Raw genomic sequence first — 13,361 nt, 5'->3', positions numbered from 1 at the left:
TGGAGTCTGAAACTAGGGAGCCATCTGCTCCAGAGTGTGAGTAGCGGGAGTCTGTGCTCCTCCCCCAGCACGAGAGACGGCTGGTGCTACTGGAAGTATGCCTGCCTGAGTGACACTCTCCATAAGGCCCACTAGACGGACCAGAGCATCCTGGAGTACCGGGGTAGCTATGAACCCCTCTGGAACTTGAGGCGGCCCTACTGGAACGGTCTGGGCTGGAACCTCATCATCAAACTCAACCTGAGGCTCCGCCGCTGGTGCTGCTGCTCGAGCTCTAAGCTGAGCCCTGCCCCTGCCTCGGCCTCTAGCACAGCCTCGGCCTCATCCTCTGCCCCTCGTAGGATCTGCCATCGGGGGCTCGGGCTACTGATCGACTTATGAAGCGGTACATGTTCTCGCCATCTGCGAAAGAACAGAGTAGAGAGTTCAATTAGCATTGAGAGATCAAACCGCACGACATAGATGAATAGAAGTGAAACTGTTCCTAACTCTGTAGCCTCTGGGGGATAAGCACAGACGTCTCTGTACCAATCTCTCAGACTCTACCAAGCTTGTCTGTGAATTGTGAGACCTAAGCAACCTAGAGCTCTGATACCAACTTGTCACGACCCGAATTTACCACCGTCGGGACCGTGATGGCGCCTAACATTATACTCGCTAGGCAAGCCAACGTTGCAGAATATTTCACACTTTTTTTTCTTTATCTTTTAATAATTAACTTAATAAAAGTAAATCAGCGGAAATAAATGCAGAAGAACACAGTTTAAAAGATTATCTTTATACTAACAACGAAAACCGAAACAAATTCCACCCAGAATTTGGTGTCACAACTAACGAACACTCTACGAATACTACAAATAATGGTCTGAACAAAAAGTTTACATCTGTCTTTGAAGTACATAAAACATAGATGAAATAGGATAGAAGGGGACGCCAGGGCCTGCGGACGCCTGCAGGACTACCTTGGGTCTCCGGGAAGCAGTGATAGCAACCAACCTCACGATCAGCCACTAGCTCCAAAATCTATACAGAAAGTGCAGAGTGCAGTATCAGTACAACCGACCCCATATAGTGGTAAGTGCCGGGCCTAACCTCGACGAAGTAGTGACGAGGCTACAGCGGGGCATACAACATATACAACCTGCAACAGTTTATACTAAATAGAAAGGAAATACAGAATGTAATAAAGCAATAACTGGCATTAAATAAATTCGGAACCCAGTTGATCTACTAGTATTCAGCTATAACCAATCCTTAAGGGTGTTTCAACATCACAGTAATGGACCTCAACAAAAATGAACACATAACAACAACTGATGCGGCGTGCATCCCGATCCCATCATATAAACAACAACAGTATCAATATTCACCCTTATTACTCCTTGTTTCGGCATGCAACCCGATCCCACCAATCCACCCTTATTACTCCTCGATATTTCACCCTTATTCCTCTTGTTGCGGCGCGCAACCCGATCCCACCTGTCCACCCTTATTACTCCTTGTTGTGGCGTGCAACGCGATCCCACCAGAGTCCAGACAGTCACATTCACCCTTATTCCTCCTGTTGCGTCGAGCAACCCGATCCCACCAGACAGTCACATTCACCCTTATTCCTCCTGTTGCGGCGTGCAACCCGATCCCACCAGACAGTCACATTCACCCTTATTCCTCCTGTTGCGGCGTGCAACCCGATCCCAATATATATATCAGCACCAATCACAAAGGAATAAAGACAAGTGTTTTACAAGCTAACTCAAATCCTCCACATTACTTATACCTCAATCCACACAATGGAATATCACTACGATTATGAAACTTTACCAGTGAAAACTACTCAGTGAGACCAACCAAGGTGCACCATAAGGCACCAATAAATCAATATAAGCCAACAGGGTAATAAAATGAAGCTACGAAACAAATAATACTTCAACGGGAACATCAACAGTTAACATGAAATAATTAAATGATTCAATAAAGAGAACAACAGTTAATATGAAGCAATTAGACATGGAAACATTTATGAGCAAGTAGCAATTAAAGAAGGAAAAGCAAGATATAGGGAAACGGGGAAATGAAACAGGCTAAACAAGTAATTTGGTGACGCATAGGCACTTTTCACCACACCTATACGCTACACACATGATATCTCACATAGCAAGCAAGTCGGGGATCCCTAATCCCTCAAGTCAAGGTTAGACCAAACACTTACCTCAAGCCAACGGGTATTTCAAAGCTCAACCACCGCTTTACCTCTCGATTCCACCACCAATTCACTCGTATCTAGCCATAATTAACTTAATAACATCAATAAACGCTAAAGAAACCAATTCAATGCATAATCAAAGATTTCCCAACATTTTTCCCAAAAAGTCAAAAATCGACCGCGGGTCCGCTTGGTCAAAACTCGACGTTCGGACCAAAACCCGATTACCCATTCACCCCCGAGCCCGGATATACAATTGGTTTCGGAATCCGACCTCAAATTGAGGTCCAAATCTCCAAATTTTAAAATTCCTAAATTCTACCCAAGAATACCCAATTTCCCATGAAAAACCCTAGATTTTGAGATGAAATCATGCAAAAAGGTGAAATAGATTGAAAGAAATGAGTTAGAAATCACTTACCTATGATTTGGAGAAGTTCGGGTCTTTGGAAAATCGCCTATGGGGGTTTAGGGTTCGAGAGAATTGAAAAATGGGTGAAAATCCCGTCTAAGTTTCATTTTGAACAGTTGCAGATGTCGCAATTGCGACCAGAGCTTCGCAATTGCGAAGCTCGCAAATGCGAGACAGGCGTCGCAAATGCAAACCTGCTGCATGCCTGCTACAGTCGCAATTGCGAACCTATGGTCGCAATTACGAAGGTTACCCCCTCCCCCCTGATGACTTCGCAAATGCGAAAGTTTGTTCGCAAATGCGAACTATGCTGGCCCAGGGTTTCTTCGCAATTGCGATAAAACCCTCGCAATTCCCAAGCCCGTGAAGCTCGCAATTGCGAAGCCTGATCTCGCAATTGCGAGATCAGAGCCTGCAGTAAATACCAGATGCAACAACAGATTTTTCTAAGTCCAAACTCACTCCGTGGCCTATCCAAAACTCACCCGAGCCCTCGGGGCTCTAAACCAAACATGCATACCAGTCTAAAAATATCATACGGACTTGCTCGTGCGATCAAATCGCCAAAATAACATCTAGAACTATGAATTCAACACCAAAACTCATGAAATTTCAAGATAGTTCAAAATTTCTAACTTTTCAACCAAAGGTCCGAATTACATCAAATCACCTCCGTTTTTCACCAAATTTCACAGACACGACTTAAATATTATATCAAACTTGTACCGGGATCCGGAACCAAAATACGGGCTCGATACCAATGAGATCACACACTATTCCATTTCTTAAATCCTTATATTTTCCAGCAAATAATTTTCTTCAAAAATACATTTCTCGGGCTAGGGACTTCGGAATTCAATTCCCGGCATACGCCCAAGTCCCATATTTTTCTAAGGACCCTCCGAGACCGTCGGAACACGGGTCCGGGTCCGTTTACCCAAAATATTGACCGAATTCAACTAAAATCATATTTTAAGTCAAAAATTATTATTTCTTAAATTTTTCCCACAAAAGCTTTCCAGCATCGCGCCCGGACTGCGCATGCAAATCGAGGAAAGATAAAAGGAGGTTTTCAAGGCCTCAGAACACGGAAAGGGATTCTAAAACGAAAGATGACCTTTTGGGTCATCACAAACCGTCATCTTCGCTCTCCGAATTTGCGTTTCTTGGTAATACATGGTTTCATTAGTAGTGTTGCCTTTCTCTTCTGCCCGCACACTCGTCAGACTGGAATTATTAAATAAAACTTCAGACTTGGGCATCTTAAGTTCGCCAATAGCAGCGCCTAACTTCGGACTCAAAATGTCTGAAGTTTATACTTTAGTATCTGAAGTATATACCCCATATGTTTGACAATCTTAGCCAAATATCTGAAGTTCATAACCAAATTTCTGAAGTTTATGTCAAATATCTGAAGTTTATGTCAAAATGACTGAAGTTCATAGAAAAATATCTGAAGTACACAATTGAACTGAAGTTTGCCCTTGCTTATGAAGTGAAGTTTGCGTGATTGCCTTTGCAAGTCAGGCCAAACTTCAGGCAAAAATATCTGAAGTTTTGCTTTGATAAGGCTACATTTCAGGCAAAAAATTATGAAGTTCAAACTTCAGACATGAACAATTGAACTGAAGTTTGCCCTTGCTTATGAACTGAAGTTTGCGTGATTGCCTTTGCAAGTCAGGCCAAACTTCAGGCAAAAAATTCTGAAGTTCAAACTTCAGACATAAATGTTTGCTACTTCAGGCCCGTATACCTGAAGTTATGCAAAAATTGGGTACGCTTGTAATTTTTTTACAAAGCGGGTATAAGTTAAAAGATGACCCAAAAATTAGGTATAGATGCAAATCCCCCGTTAAGTCCGCAGGGTGGCCCAATCCAGCCTCAACCACGCCTCATGGTCCACGGGCTATTTGGACCAGCCTTAAAGTCTCATTTAAATGAGCTCCAAAAAATTTGATCCAACCCCATTAAATTAGGGGCTGGATTGGATCGATCCAATGAACCAAGCCCATATTGACGGTTTTAGCCACATTTTCGTTCAGAGGAAAAGAAAAAGAAGAAAGAAAGAAGAGAAGGCCACGTAGAAAAAAAGAAGATCCACGTTTACAAATGTTAGGGCCCGACAGGTAATCAATTATTGTGGGGGCCGGCCAAGCGGAGAATTTCAACTTTGCTGCCTAACCAGTTTGGAAGTGTATATGTTTCTCATATATTTTTTCCTTCTTGATCATCATTTCTAAAAGTCCCAGAAACTATTTTGACCATTGACGATGGTGAGTACTCACCTCGTACTGCCACTAATTATGTTGGCCAAAACAATTGAATCGGTGTTTAGTGGTAATCCTTACTTATTTGCTTACTCCACTTATTTGTTTGATGAATTCTCAGGAAGAGAGTGGTAGTAGTGGAGAGGAGTCAAAGAAGCTGCAGCTCTACTCATATTGGCGGAGCTCATGTGCATTTCGTGTCCGCATAGCTCTCAATTTGAAAGGTATTCTCTTGTTCTTTGATTAATCTTGTCTATCATAAAAGAATAGGAGTATCATTAATCCTTTTTGTGTTTTTCCTTGTTAGGAGTGGAATATGAGTACAAAGCTGTTAACTTGCTCAAAGGAGAACAAACCAACCCTGGTTAGTCTATCCTTTTTTGGGGTGTTTAAGTTTATTGAATAATTGAAAGAATGCTACTTTAGGAAGTTACAAGGTGCTGCTGGTGATAAATAATTACGAGTGAACAGTGATATTTTGCCCAATCAGGTGCCTTTAGGCCTAGGTGTTTGGCGTAGGAAACTTGAAAGTGGCTAACACTTTCGCTTTAGTTAAAAGATCCTCCCCTGATAGGATTATAGTTTGTAAGTTTATTGGACAATAGAGAGAGTGGTATTTGCATTTAGAATGTTACATGGAGCTGCTCATTGTCATTAATTAGGATTAAAGATGAGAAATTGGGTTTGGGGGTGTTAAACAAATCATTGTAGAATTCTTTTGAACTTTTTTTCTTCTTTTTTGGCCTTTGTAATGTGTGGAATAGAATACTTGAAGCTGAATCCCCTTGGATATGTGCCGACGTTGGTGGATGGAGATGCAGTAATTGCTGATTCTTTTGCTATCATAATGGTATGTTTATCTTGTGCTCTGCGATAAGAGTGTCTAATTTTTTGTCATTACTATGTTGTTGGTGATGAGAAGATTTCTTGGGCAGTATCTGGAAGAGAAGTATCCTCAGCGAGCGTTGTTGCCTCAGGATCTTCAGAGAAGAGCAATCAACTATCAGGTACAAAGGAGAAGTGGATAATAGTATTTTTTGGCCATCAGAGCTAAAGTTCTTTAGTATTAAAAAAAGCGACTAAAGTTTTTTAGTGGCGTGCTGTTTCTACCATCTTGGTACTTATCAATAAAATCTTACCTTTATCCAACAAAAAAAAAAAAGTTTTTTGGTCGCGTGCTCCGGTGTCTGATTATTGAATATCATTGTGGGTATGTAGCTTAAGCTGCTGGACCGAAATACTGAATTTTAGCGATGCAGTGGAATGAAATTGACTTGGTTATCAACTGGAAGCCCTGCTGAAACACTTCCCTTCATATTGGAAATGAGCCCATTGCTTTTAAACCCAATGTTGCTTATATGAAATAAAAGGAACTTAAGATAACTTGATCGATACTTATTAAAAAAAAGTGATTGTACAATGCTGAATGATTAAGCATATCGTTGAATTCTACTTGTTCTCAATCTATTTCCTGTTCGAGGAATTCTAAGAACCGTGTGCATCTTGTTGGATATATGTTTAGTATTTGATTGTTTTGAGAACTTAGATGTGCATTGAGTAACTAAACTTACATTGTTTCTTCTTCTCAAATGTTTGTAACCTTAATATTTTGGTAATTCCAAGTCTATCTATTTCTGAGTCCACGAACAAAGTATAATATTCACTTAGGCAGATGAAAATACCATGTAGCTAGTGAAAACTTTGGGACTTTGCTATTGTCTATCTCAGAGTATGGGCCTTATTTGCTACCACTTCCACTACTGCACTGCTAACTCACATGAAATAAGCTGCGGGAAAGTAGTAGTTCAATTGTTTTGAATTCCTATAGCTCTTTCTCAACCTTTATCCCTGGTCTCCTAACTTTTCTCTTTGCCTCTTCATTTCTTTCTGAAGTATTCTTTTGCTCAGATTCTTGGAATTGATTTATCAAATCAGTTCCATGAGGAGAACCAACGAACTAATTGTCTGAATGCAAGTTATTCAGCTTGCAAACACATCCTGATTTTAAAAACCATAGCTAGAATTGGCCTTTGTAGAAAATATATTAGGTACTCCTACCATCTTAAGGCTCTCTTGATCATGGTGGATGGTTTGGACTAATGGCTGATTGCCATAGAAGTTAGTCTTGCTTATAATTTTCTTGGAGTGCAAGAGTGACTTAAAAAAGAAAGAAGCTTATGCGACAGAGGTTATCTGAGATCTCAATCATGAGTATTAGTGATAATAAGCATTTTCATGACGTTGAAGGGTAGAGATCTTGCATGTATCTGGTGCTACCTTGCAGCCTGACCATCTATTTGTATTTAAAATGTTCTAACAGCTATATTTTGAGAAGAGAGGTTGCTCAAGTGCAAAGCACCCTCAATCACCAAGCTTGGTTGAGGGCTCGAGTCACCAATTGAGAAAAGTGGGGAAGGGCCTCCCTTGACTCCTTGAAAAGGGGGTTTTTGGGGGTAGATGTAGGTGTACCCCTATAACACCCCCACCCCCCAGGGCCTAGCTCAAGTGGCAAAGGGTGGTGGATTTGTGTCTTAGGTCACAGGTTCAAGCCCCCACACCATGCAAAGCAAAACCTGGTATTTAAGTGGAGAAGGGTAGAGGGGCGGGCCCATTATCCACCGAGTTTCGAAGGCTGCGGTTGGTCCAAAGGATCGGCCCCAGACGGATTTCTCGGTCATCAAAAAAAAAANCCCACACCCCGACAAAAAAAAAGAAATAAAAAGAGCGCAAGTTTCTTATAGTCAACCTTAGCAGTTGAAACTAGAATTAAGTATTTGATTAAAAGCATATAAAGTAAGATGGCCATTCTTCCAATTGAGGTACATGGCCATGTGGTTGAAATAAAACATGGTGGAGGCGAAATGATATTTTTTGCTTTTCCGTTGGTATCCTCAATGTAATGACCATCAACTGTCATGTCAAAGAAGTATCTTGTCTTATATAAGTTTGCTATAGATATAGAAACCAACGGCAAACTGGACTATATATTGTAGATTTTGTTTTCTTATGTTTAGTAGATTTTGTTTTCTTATGTTTAGTATTGTTACTTCTTCTTCCATGTTTCCATTTCTGCAGGCAGCAAACATTGTTGCAGCAAACATTCAGCCTCTACAGAATCTTGCTGTACTTGTGAGTTTAAGTGATCCTTCTGTTCGCTGGTCATATGAGGTCATTTTCATATGTTTACAAATTCATATGATTTACTCGTTTTTCTTTTTTTGGCCTTTCCATTTGCAGAAGTATATCCAGGAAAAAGTTGGCCCAAATGAGACAACCCCTTGGGTTCAAAATCATATACGAAAAGGGTTTGAAGGTAATATTGTGCTTAATGCTTTTGCGGATATTTATGTGAATCAACTTTAACTTAATATTTGTCCCATAAATTTTGTTTTTGATAAGTATTTTGGTCCCATAATTTGAATCTGAATTCACAATATCTCATAGGACTAGATTTGGATACCATCTCTGCCTGCCTCTCCTTGCAGAAATTGAATGACATACCATTTCCTTTTTACCTGAGATTCTTGGGTGTAGATACTAGATTAAAAGGGAGGACACCAGAGATTCTATGAAAATTAGACATTGAGAAGGCTTATGATTATGTTAACTGGGAATTCTTCCCCTTATGAAAAAAAATTGGATGTTCTTGCTTAAAATATTGAAGGATATGGGTTTTGTTAGAAGAAGGATTTATCTCAGTTGGTCTAGAAGTTTTCGTAACAGAGATTTGCTTTTGCAGCACTTGAAAAGCTACTTAAAGATTATGCTGGAAAGTATGCGACAGGAGATGAAGTTTACATGGTTTGTTTCTTTCCAGTCCATATGTTGCTATGTCTTCATATTTTTCAAACATGCCTTGGTCTTAGCAACTCATTGTGGCACTTCTAAGTCTTTTACCCCATAGGTCTCATATGTTTTCTTAGTTTGGTCAAAGAAAGTAAAGTGAATTTAATTCTGAGCCATCATAAGTAAGCGCACCAGAACTATACATCCACAACACAAGTGTATTAATGAAATAATGTTGACTTGTAGAATAGCAAAGCGCGAATTAGTTCAGTCATATTACCTCTTAATGGACTGAAAAGATGGACACTTTTATGTTATATAGAATCCAACTCAGATGCTTAACTTGTTTTGCAACTTGCAGGCCGACTTATTTCTGGCACCTCAGGTCCATGCAGCAATCAAGCGCTTTGAAGTTGACATGGTAGTGCCTTTATAGACATCCCTCCTGTACATGACTTCCAATCTCATTTCTACACGCCCTCTGATATTAGAAGATCATGGTAGAATAAAGATTTTGTAATCCTAAAGAAGGGAAAATAACGTCTTTCTTGATTTATATAGAATTTTGTATGGCGGCGTGCGTCAGATAATTAGCACCTGATTTCGTGAATTGTTTGTTAGTGGCATACATAATGAGCACCTAAAAAAGGAGTTATGTTTTTTCTAGAGACAATGTGTTGCAAAACTAGCTTTCTTGATTAGATGAAAGGGTACTCATTTGCTGCTGCTTTTTATTTGTCATGGTAGCCGTAATTGATTGTTCCCTGTTAGTTTACCTTACTATGAATTAGTGTCTTTCCATTTCCATTGTTTTGTAACTTTTATTCTAGTCTGTTCCTTCTTTTAGTCAATCAACACTTCCAAGAAATAATTTTTCTCTCAGAAAAGCTAATTGCTATATTCATTTCAGTATTTCACTTGATTTACCTTAGTTGTTGGTGGAACTTTCATTGTTCTTAGGTGATCTTATACGTATGCATCTCCTCTTTAATGAATGTTCTCTTCCTAAAAGTTGTCAATGCAATGTGCAGAATCAATTCCCCACCCTGTTGAGGGTATTTGAGGCTTACCAAGAGCTGCCTGCTTTCCAGGATGCTTTGCCAGAAAAGCAGCCTGATGCTACTGCCTGAGGCAAGAATCTCAGGTTGTTAATTACTTTGGAGTTAAAGAATATTTACTTTGTTCATTTATTTTTTTGCCTTAAATGGTCATACTTGTGCACTCAACATGGTTAGTATTTTAATGAGCAGTCTATCCATCTCCTTGAAAGTTCCCTTCTCAAACCGGTGACATAACTGCTGGACTTGCATTTCGGAGAATTGTTAGCTTTTTGCTGCATATTCTATTTCTAAAGGCATTATGACAAGGATGAGGATGGCGTCTGGTTCTTTCACGTTAGATAAGAAAACTGGTGTGCAAATCCTTGCATGCTTGGCACCTGTGCTTCTAGTAATTTTTTCCCTTTTCCTCTGTAAACTGCTTTACTATCAATAAAAGTATGTATAGCTGTGTAAGAGAATACTGAAGTTAAGACAGTGAAATGGTATTGTATCTATGTTAAGGAGCCTAGGATAAAAATTCATCCATCTGTGTTGTGATTTGTGAGTTGTGACCTAGAATAAAGTTGCCTGCATGTTGAAAAGAGGACGTGTCTCTGCTTTTTGTTTGGTTGAACAGAGTATTTATCATGTCTGAACTCTAAATTAGGCCTCAACATTTCGTTCTAAAGAAGGCAAAGGAAATTACATGAACAAAATGAAGAAGCAAGTTCACCATTAGTCGCTTTAACCTTTTCCTTCAAAAGGGAAAGGAAATTACATGAACAAATAAAAAGCAAATTCAGCACTAATCATGCCAACTCTAAATAGGAGTCAAACATTTTCCTTATAACCTACCCGCGCCAAGCTTTTCTGCTGGGGTTATCTTCAACTTCTTGCATTTGCCACTTCTTTTCGGTCTCATATTTGCGGCTGTAATAAGTTTATAGTCAGAGTGAGGTATCTCACTGGACTTACCAAACCATTGCTCATAAAAATGCCATACCTCTGACCTGCTCAGGAGAATAACCAATAGCAAAACTTCAGACTTCAGCAAGCTCACAAAAAATAATAAGTTGGAACAGGAAAAAGGGTGCGGCAGCCTACCAATATGCCAAGAACTGAAACGGTGCATACTTTGCATAAATTTTTTCAACATCCTTTTGAACTTTCTGAATACTGGAGGTTATTGCATGAACCTGGAATTTTCGAAACAGCAAAGCTGACTTAGATGCCTACTAATATATTCATCCATGAGCATTTCAGTGGAACATCATATGCACCGGTGTATATTGGCACAAGCAATAGACTTGCCAAGGCAAATTTGTTGAGATAAATTACCTGTTTTAGATGCCTAATTGTTTCTGAATCAGTAGGAATAACATGGTAGTAACCCAAGCACATCAGTACATTAGCACAAGTAAAAGGGCCAAATCCATCAATTTCTCTCAGTTGCTCAGCCATTTTATCATAGTTGGACAAGCTTGGGTTGCAACAAGCTTCTTCAAGTTCTTTCAGCAAAATCCTGCCTTCAACTATGCCCTTAGCAAGCTTTATAATGCGCCCAGCTCTATACCCAAGACCACAACGCTTAGCTAGAAAACTCTCATCAAGGCCTGCCAATTCTTTCGGGCTAGGGAAATTCCCAATCTGATTAAAAGAGCTCAGCTCTCTATCTTCTGAAGGATCAGGATTGAATGATGCACTTGTACTAACTTCACAAACTTCGGTTGTAGCCTGAAAAGCATCAGTTATTTGGAGAACAGCCTCTTTACCATCTGAAAATGCAGGTTCCACACTTACATCCGCTTTCCCTTCATCCACAATTTCTTCGACTTCTGTGAGCCTCTCCAATAAATTTCTGCCACATCCATAAACTCCAGCTCTTTTCCTTGATTCTTTTCCTGCTGGTGTTTTTGGACTGAAATGCTCAGATTCGGCAATGACACCCTTCAATTGATTCAGATTATCGGCAGCAGAAAGTGACACAGCTGATGATGGACAGTTTAGCTCCAATTGAAGCTCACATAATGCTTCAGCCATGCTCAATGTCCTTGACCACCTACCCAAGGATAGCAAATACAAAATGTAATTGAGATAATGAGCAAAGGCTGCAGATTTATGAATTATTTATTTTCTTTTTATCCAAACCCCAAATCAAGCTGCTTTTTCAGATCAAATATTGGGAAGCCCTAACAGACTTCAATTTCACTTCTCATTACAGGTAGCAAGCAACTTCATTTACAAAATAAACATATTTATTAGCTTACTAACTTTAGAATTGCTTCAATACAGGAAAATGAGATCAGAAATACCTAACAAAGTTTGGTACATTCCCTTATTACCAATCAATGCTATTAAATAGAGTTAACTACAATATCTTTATGCTGACCTGATTGTGTAAATGTTTTTTTCCAGCTCAAATACATAGTACTTAAACTCAAATTCTCAACGTGCTATTCAGAGAGATTATATACTACAGTCTCTATTCAGATAGCTTATATATACTATACAGTCTCTACTCAGTTCAACTACTCACTGGCAATTGCAGAGCAGCACACACTTCACCATGTCCTCAAACAATGTCGGCGATCTAAACACTCTCCCGAAACCTCTCTCCTTTGCTTCTCCACAAATCTCCTGAAACTTTCTCACTCTTTCATTTTCCTCCACTGATAATCTCAGCATTCGCCTCACTTGACCCTATATAAACAGTAAAAGTAAACCCCAACCAATAAACCAGACTATACAAGGAAATGCAAAACGTACAAATTTTAAAAATACATAAGGAACAAAGAGTACCAGCAGAGAGCGTTGGTGTAAAGGAGAAAGAGAATCGGTGCCGAAAACACGAAGATGGAGAGAATGAGGAGAATCGGGCGGTTGAGATATTCGGACGAGATGAGATTTTTCGTGATCATCGTCGTTAATGTTTTCGGAGAGGCGCAATGGACGTTCTAGGGTTTTGGAGAGAGAGTCCCAGTGGTTTGGGGCCATCATGAATAGGCCGTGACTACATACTGCTTTTTCCAAGTCGCATGTAGCGCCTTCGCCGAGTGGTAGCTCCACCACCACGCTGTGGCGGCGATCGATCTCTTGCCGGTACTGCATTTTACTGGTGATAGCCGTTGGAATGAGAGAGGAGGAAGAGGAAGAAACGATAAATCAGCAGAGCATTTTAGCCCCTTACTTTTGGGTAACTTTTCATTTTCACCCTAAACTTCATTTGGAGCACTTTAGGTATCAAACTTTGCAATTAATCATTTGTGGTTAGAATTTGTGTGTTATATGGAGTATATACACGGCCTAATGTGCAATAAGCGCGCGCATATATATATATATATATATTATAAAACGTCAACTAAAACAACAACAATCACCCAGTAGAATTCCACAAAAGTAGTGGAATAATAAACTTTCAATTGAGAAAATATTCTAAAACTACTTGTTACTGAATATGTATTAAGTTTAATAGTAAATTCCTTAAAACCAAAAAAAGAAGAATATAATATATATAATCTAAACCAACTTAGGAATAAAGTTCTGACACGAACAAAATAGAACTGAATATATTGGGTGTCAAAAGGCAACAAATTTTATATTTGCTGGAAACATACCACCTCTATATGTAAATTAATTTACTTCAAAGTAGAATA

General features: G+C 39.5%; 2 protein-coding genes across 2 annotated transcripts; one reads left to right on the top strand and one right to left on the bottom strand.

Annotated features, from left to right (window-relative positions):
- LOC109223109 (glutathione S-transferase zeta class-like) lies at positions 4,773–10,266 on the top strand. The gene is made up of 11 exons (XM_019387364.1): positions 4,773–4,888; positions 5,004–5,106; positions 5,190–5,246; positions 5,647–5,732; positions 5,818–5,889; positions 7,958–8,011; positions 8,120–8,195; positions 8,622–8,683; positions 9,030–9,089; positions 9,700–9,812; positions 9,919–10,266. Exons 1-10 carry the CDS (start codon positions 4,886–4,888, stop codon positions 9,796–9,798), a joined length of 672 nt encoding a protein of 223 aa, XP_019242909.1. The 5' UTR covers positions 4,773–4,885; the 3' UTR covers positions 9,799–9,812; positions 9,919–10,266.
- Positions 10,372–12,967, bottom strand: LOC109223099. Its single transcript, XM_019387358.1, has 5 exons — positions 12,508–12,967; positions 12,245–12,408; positions 11,047–11,767; positions 10,813–10,904; positions 10,372–10,718 (listed from the first exon to the last, which is right to left on the bottom strand). Exons 1-5 carry the CDS (start codon positions 12,814–12,816, stop codon positions 10,553–10,555), a joined length of 1,452 nt encoding a protein of 483 aa, XP_019242903.1. The 5' UTR covers positions 12,817–12,967; the 3' UTR covers positions 10,372–10,552.

Source organism: Nicotiana attenuata, chromosome 1 (genome assembly GCF_001879085.1).
Source record: "Nicotiana attenuata strain UT chromosome 1, NIATTr2, whole genome shotgun sequence".
In the NCBI taxonomy this organism is placed as follows: domain Eukaryota; kingdom Viridiplantae; phylum Streptophyta; class Magnoliopsida; order Solanales; family Solanaceae; genus Nicotiana; species Nicotiana attenuata.
This window is presented reverse-complemented; position numbering and strand designations above follow the sequence as displayed.

Coding starts and splice junctions, on each gene's coding strand:
- LOC109223109 (XM_019387364.1), top strand. Junction 5,107..5,189: donor CATAGCTCTCAATTTGAAAG/GTATTCTCTTGT, acceptor TTTCCTTGTTAG/GAGTGGAATATGAGTACAAA. Junction 5,733..5,817: donor ATTCTTTTGCTATCATAATG/GTATGTTTATCT, acceptor TTTCTTGGGCAG/TATCTGGAAGAGAAGTATCC.
- LOC109223099 (XM_019387358.1), bottom strand. CDS start 12,816: ATGCAGTACCGGCAAGAGATCGATCGCCGCCACAGCGTGGTGGTGGAG. Junction 10,905..11,046: donor CAATTAGGCATCTAAAACAG/GTAATTTATCTC, acceptor CGAAAATTCCAG/GTTCATGCAATAACCTCCAG. Junction 10,719..10,812: donor TTTCAGTTCTTGGCATATTG/GTAGGCTGCCGC, acceptor TCTCCTGAGCAG/GTCAGAGGTATGGCATTTTT.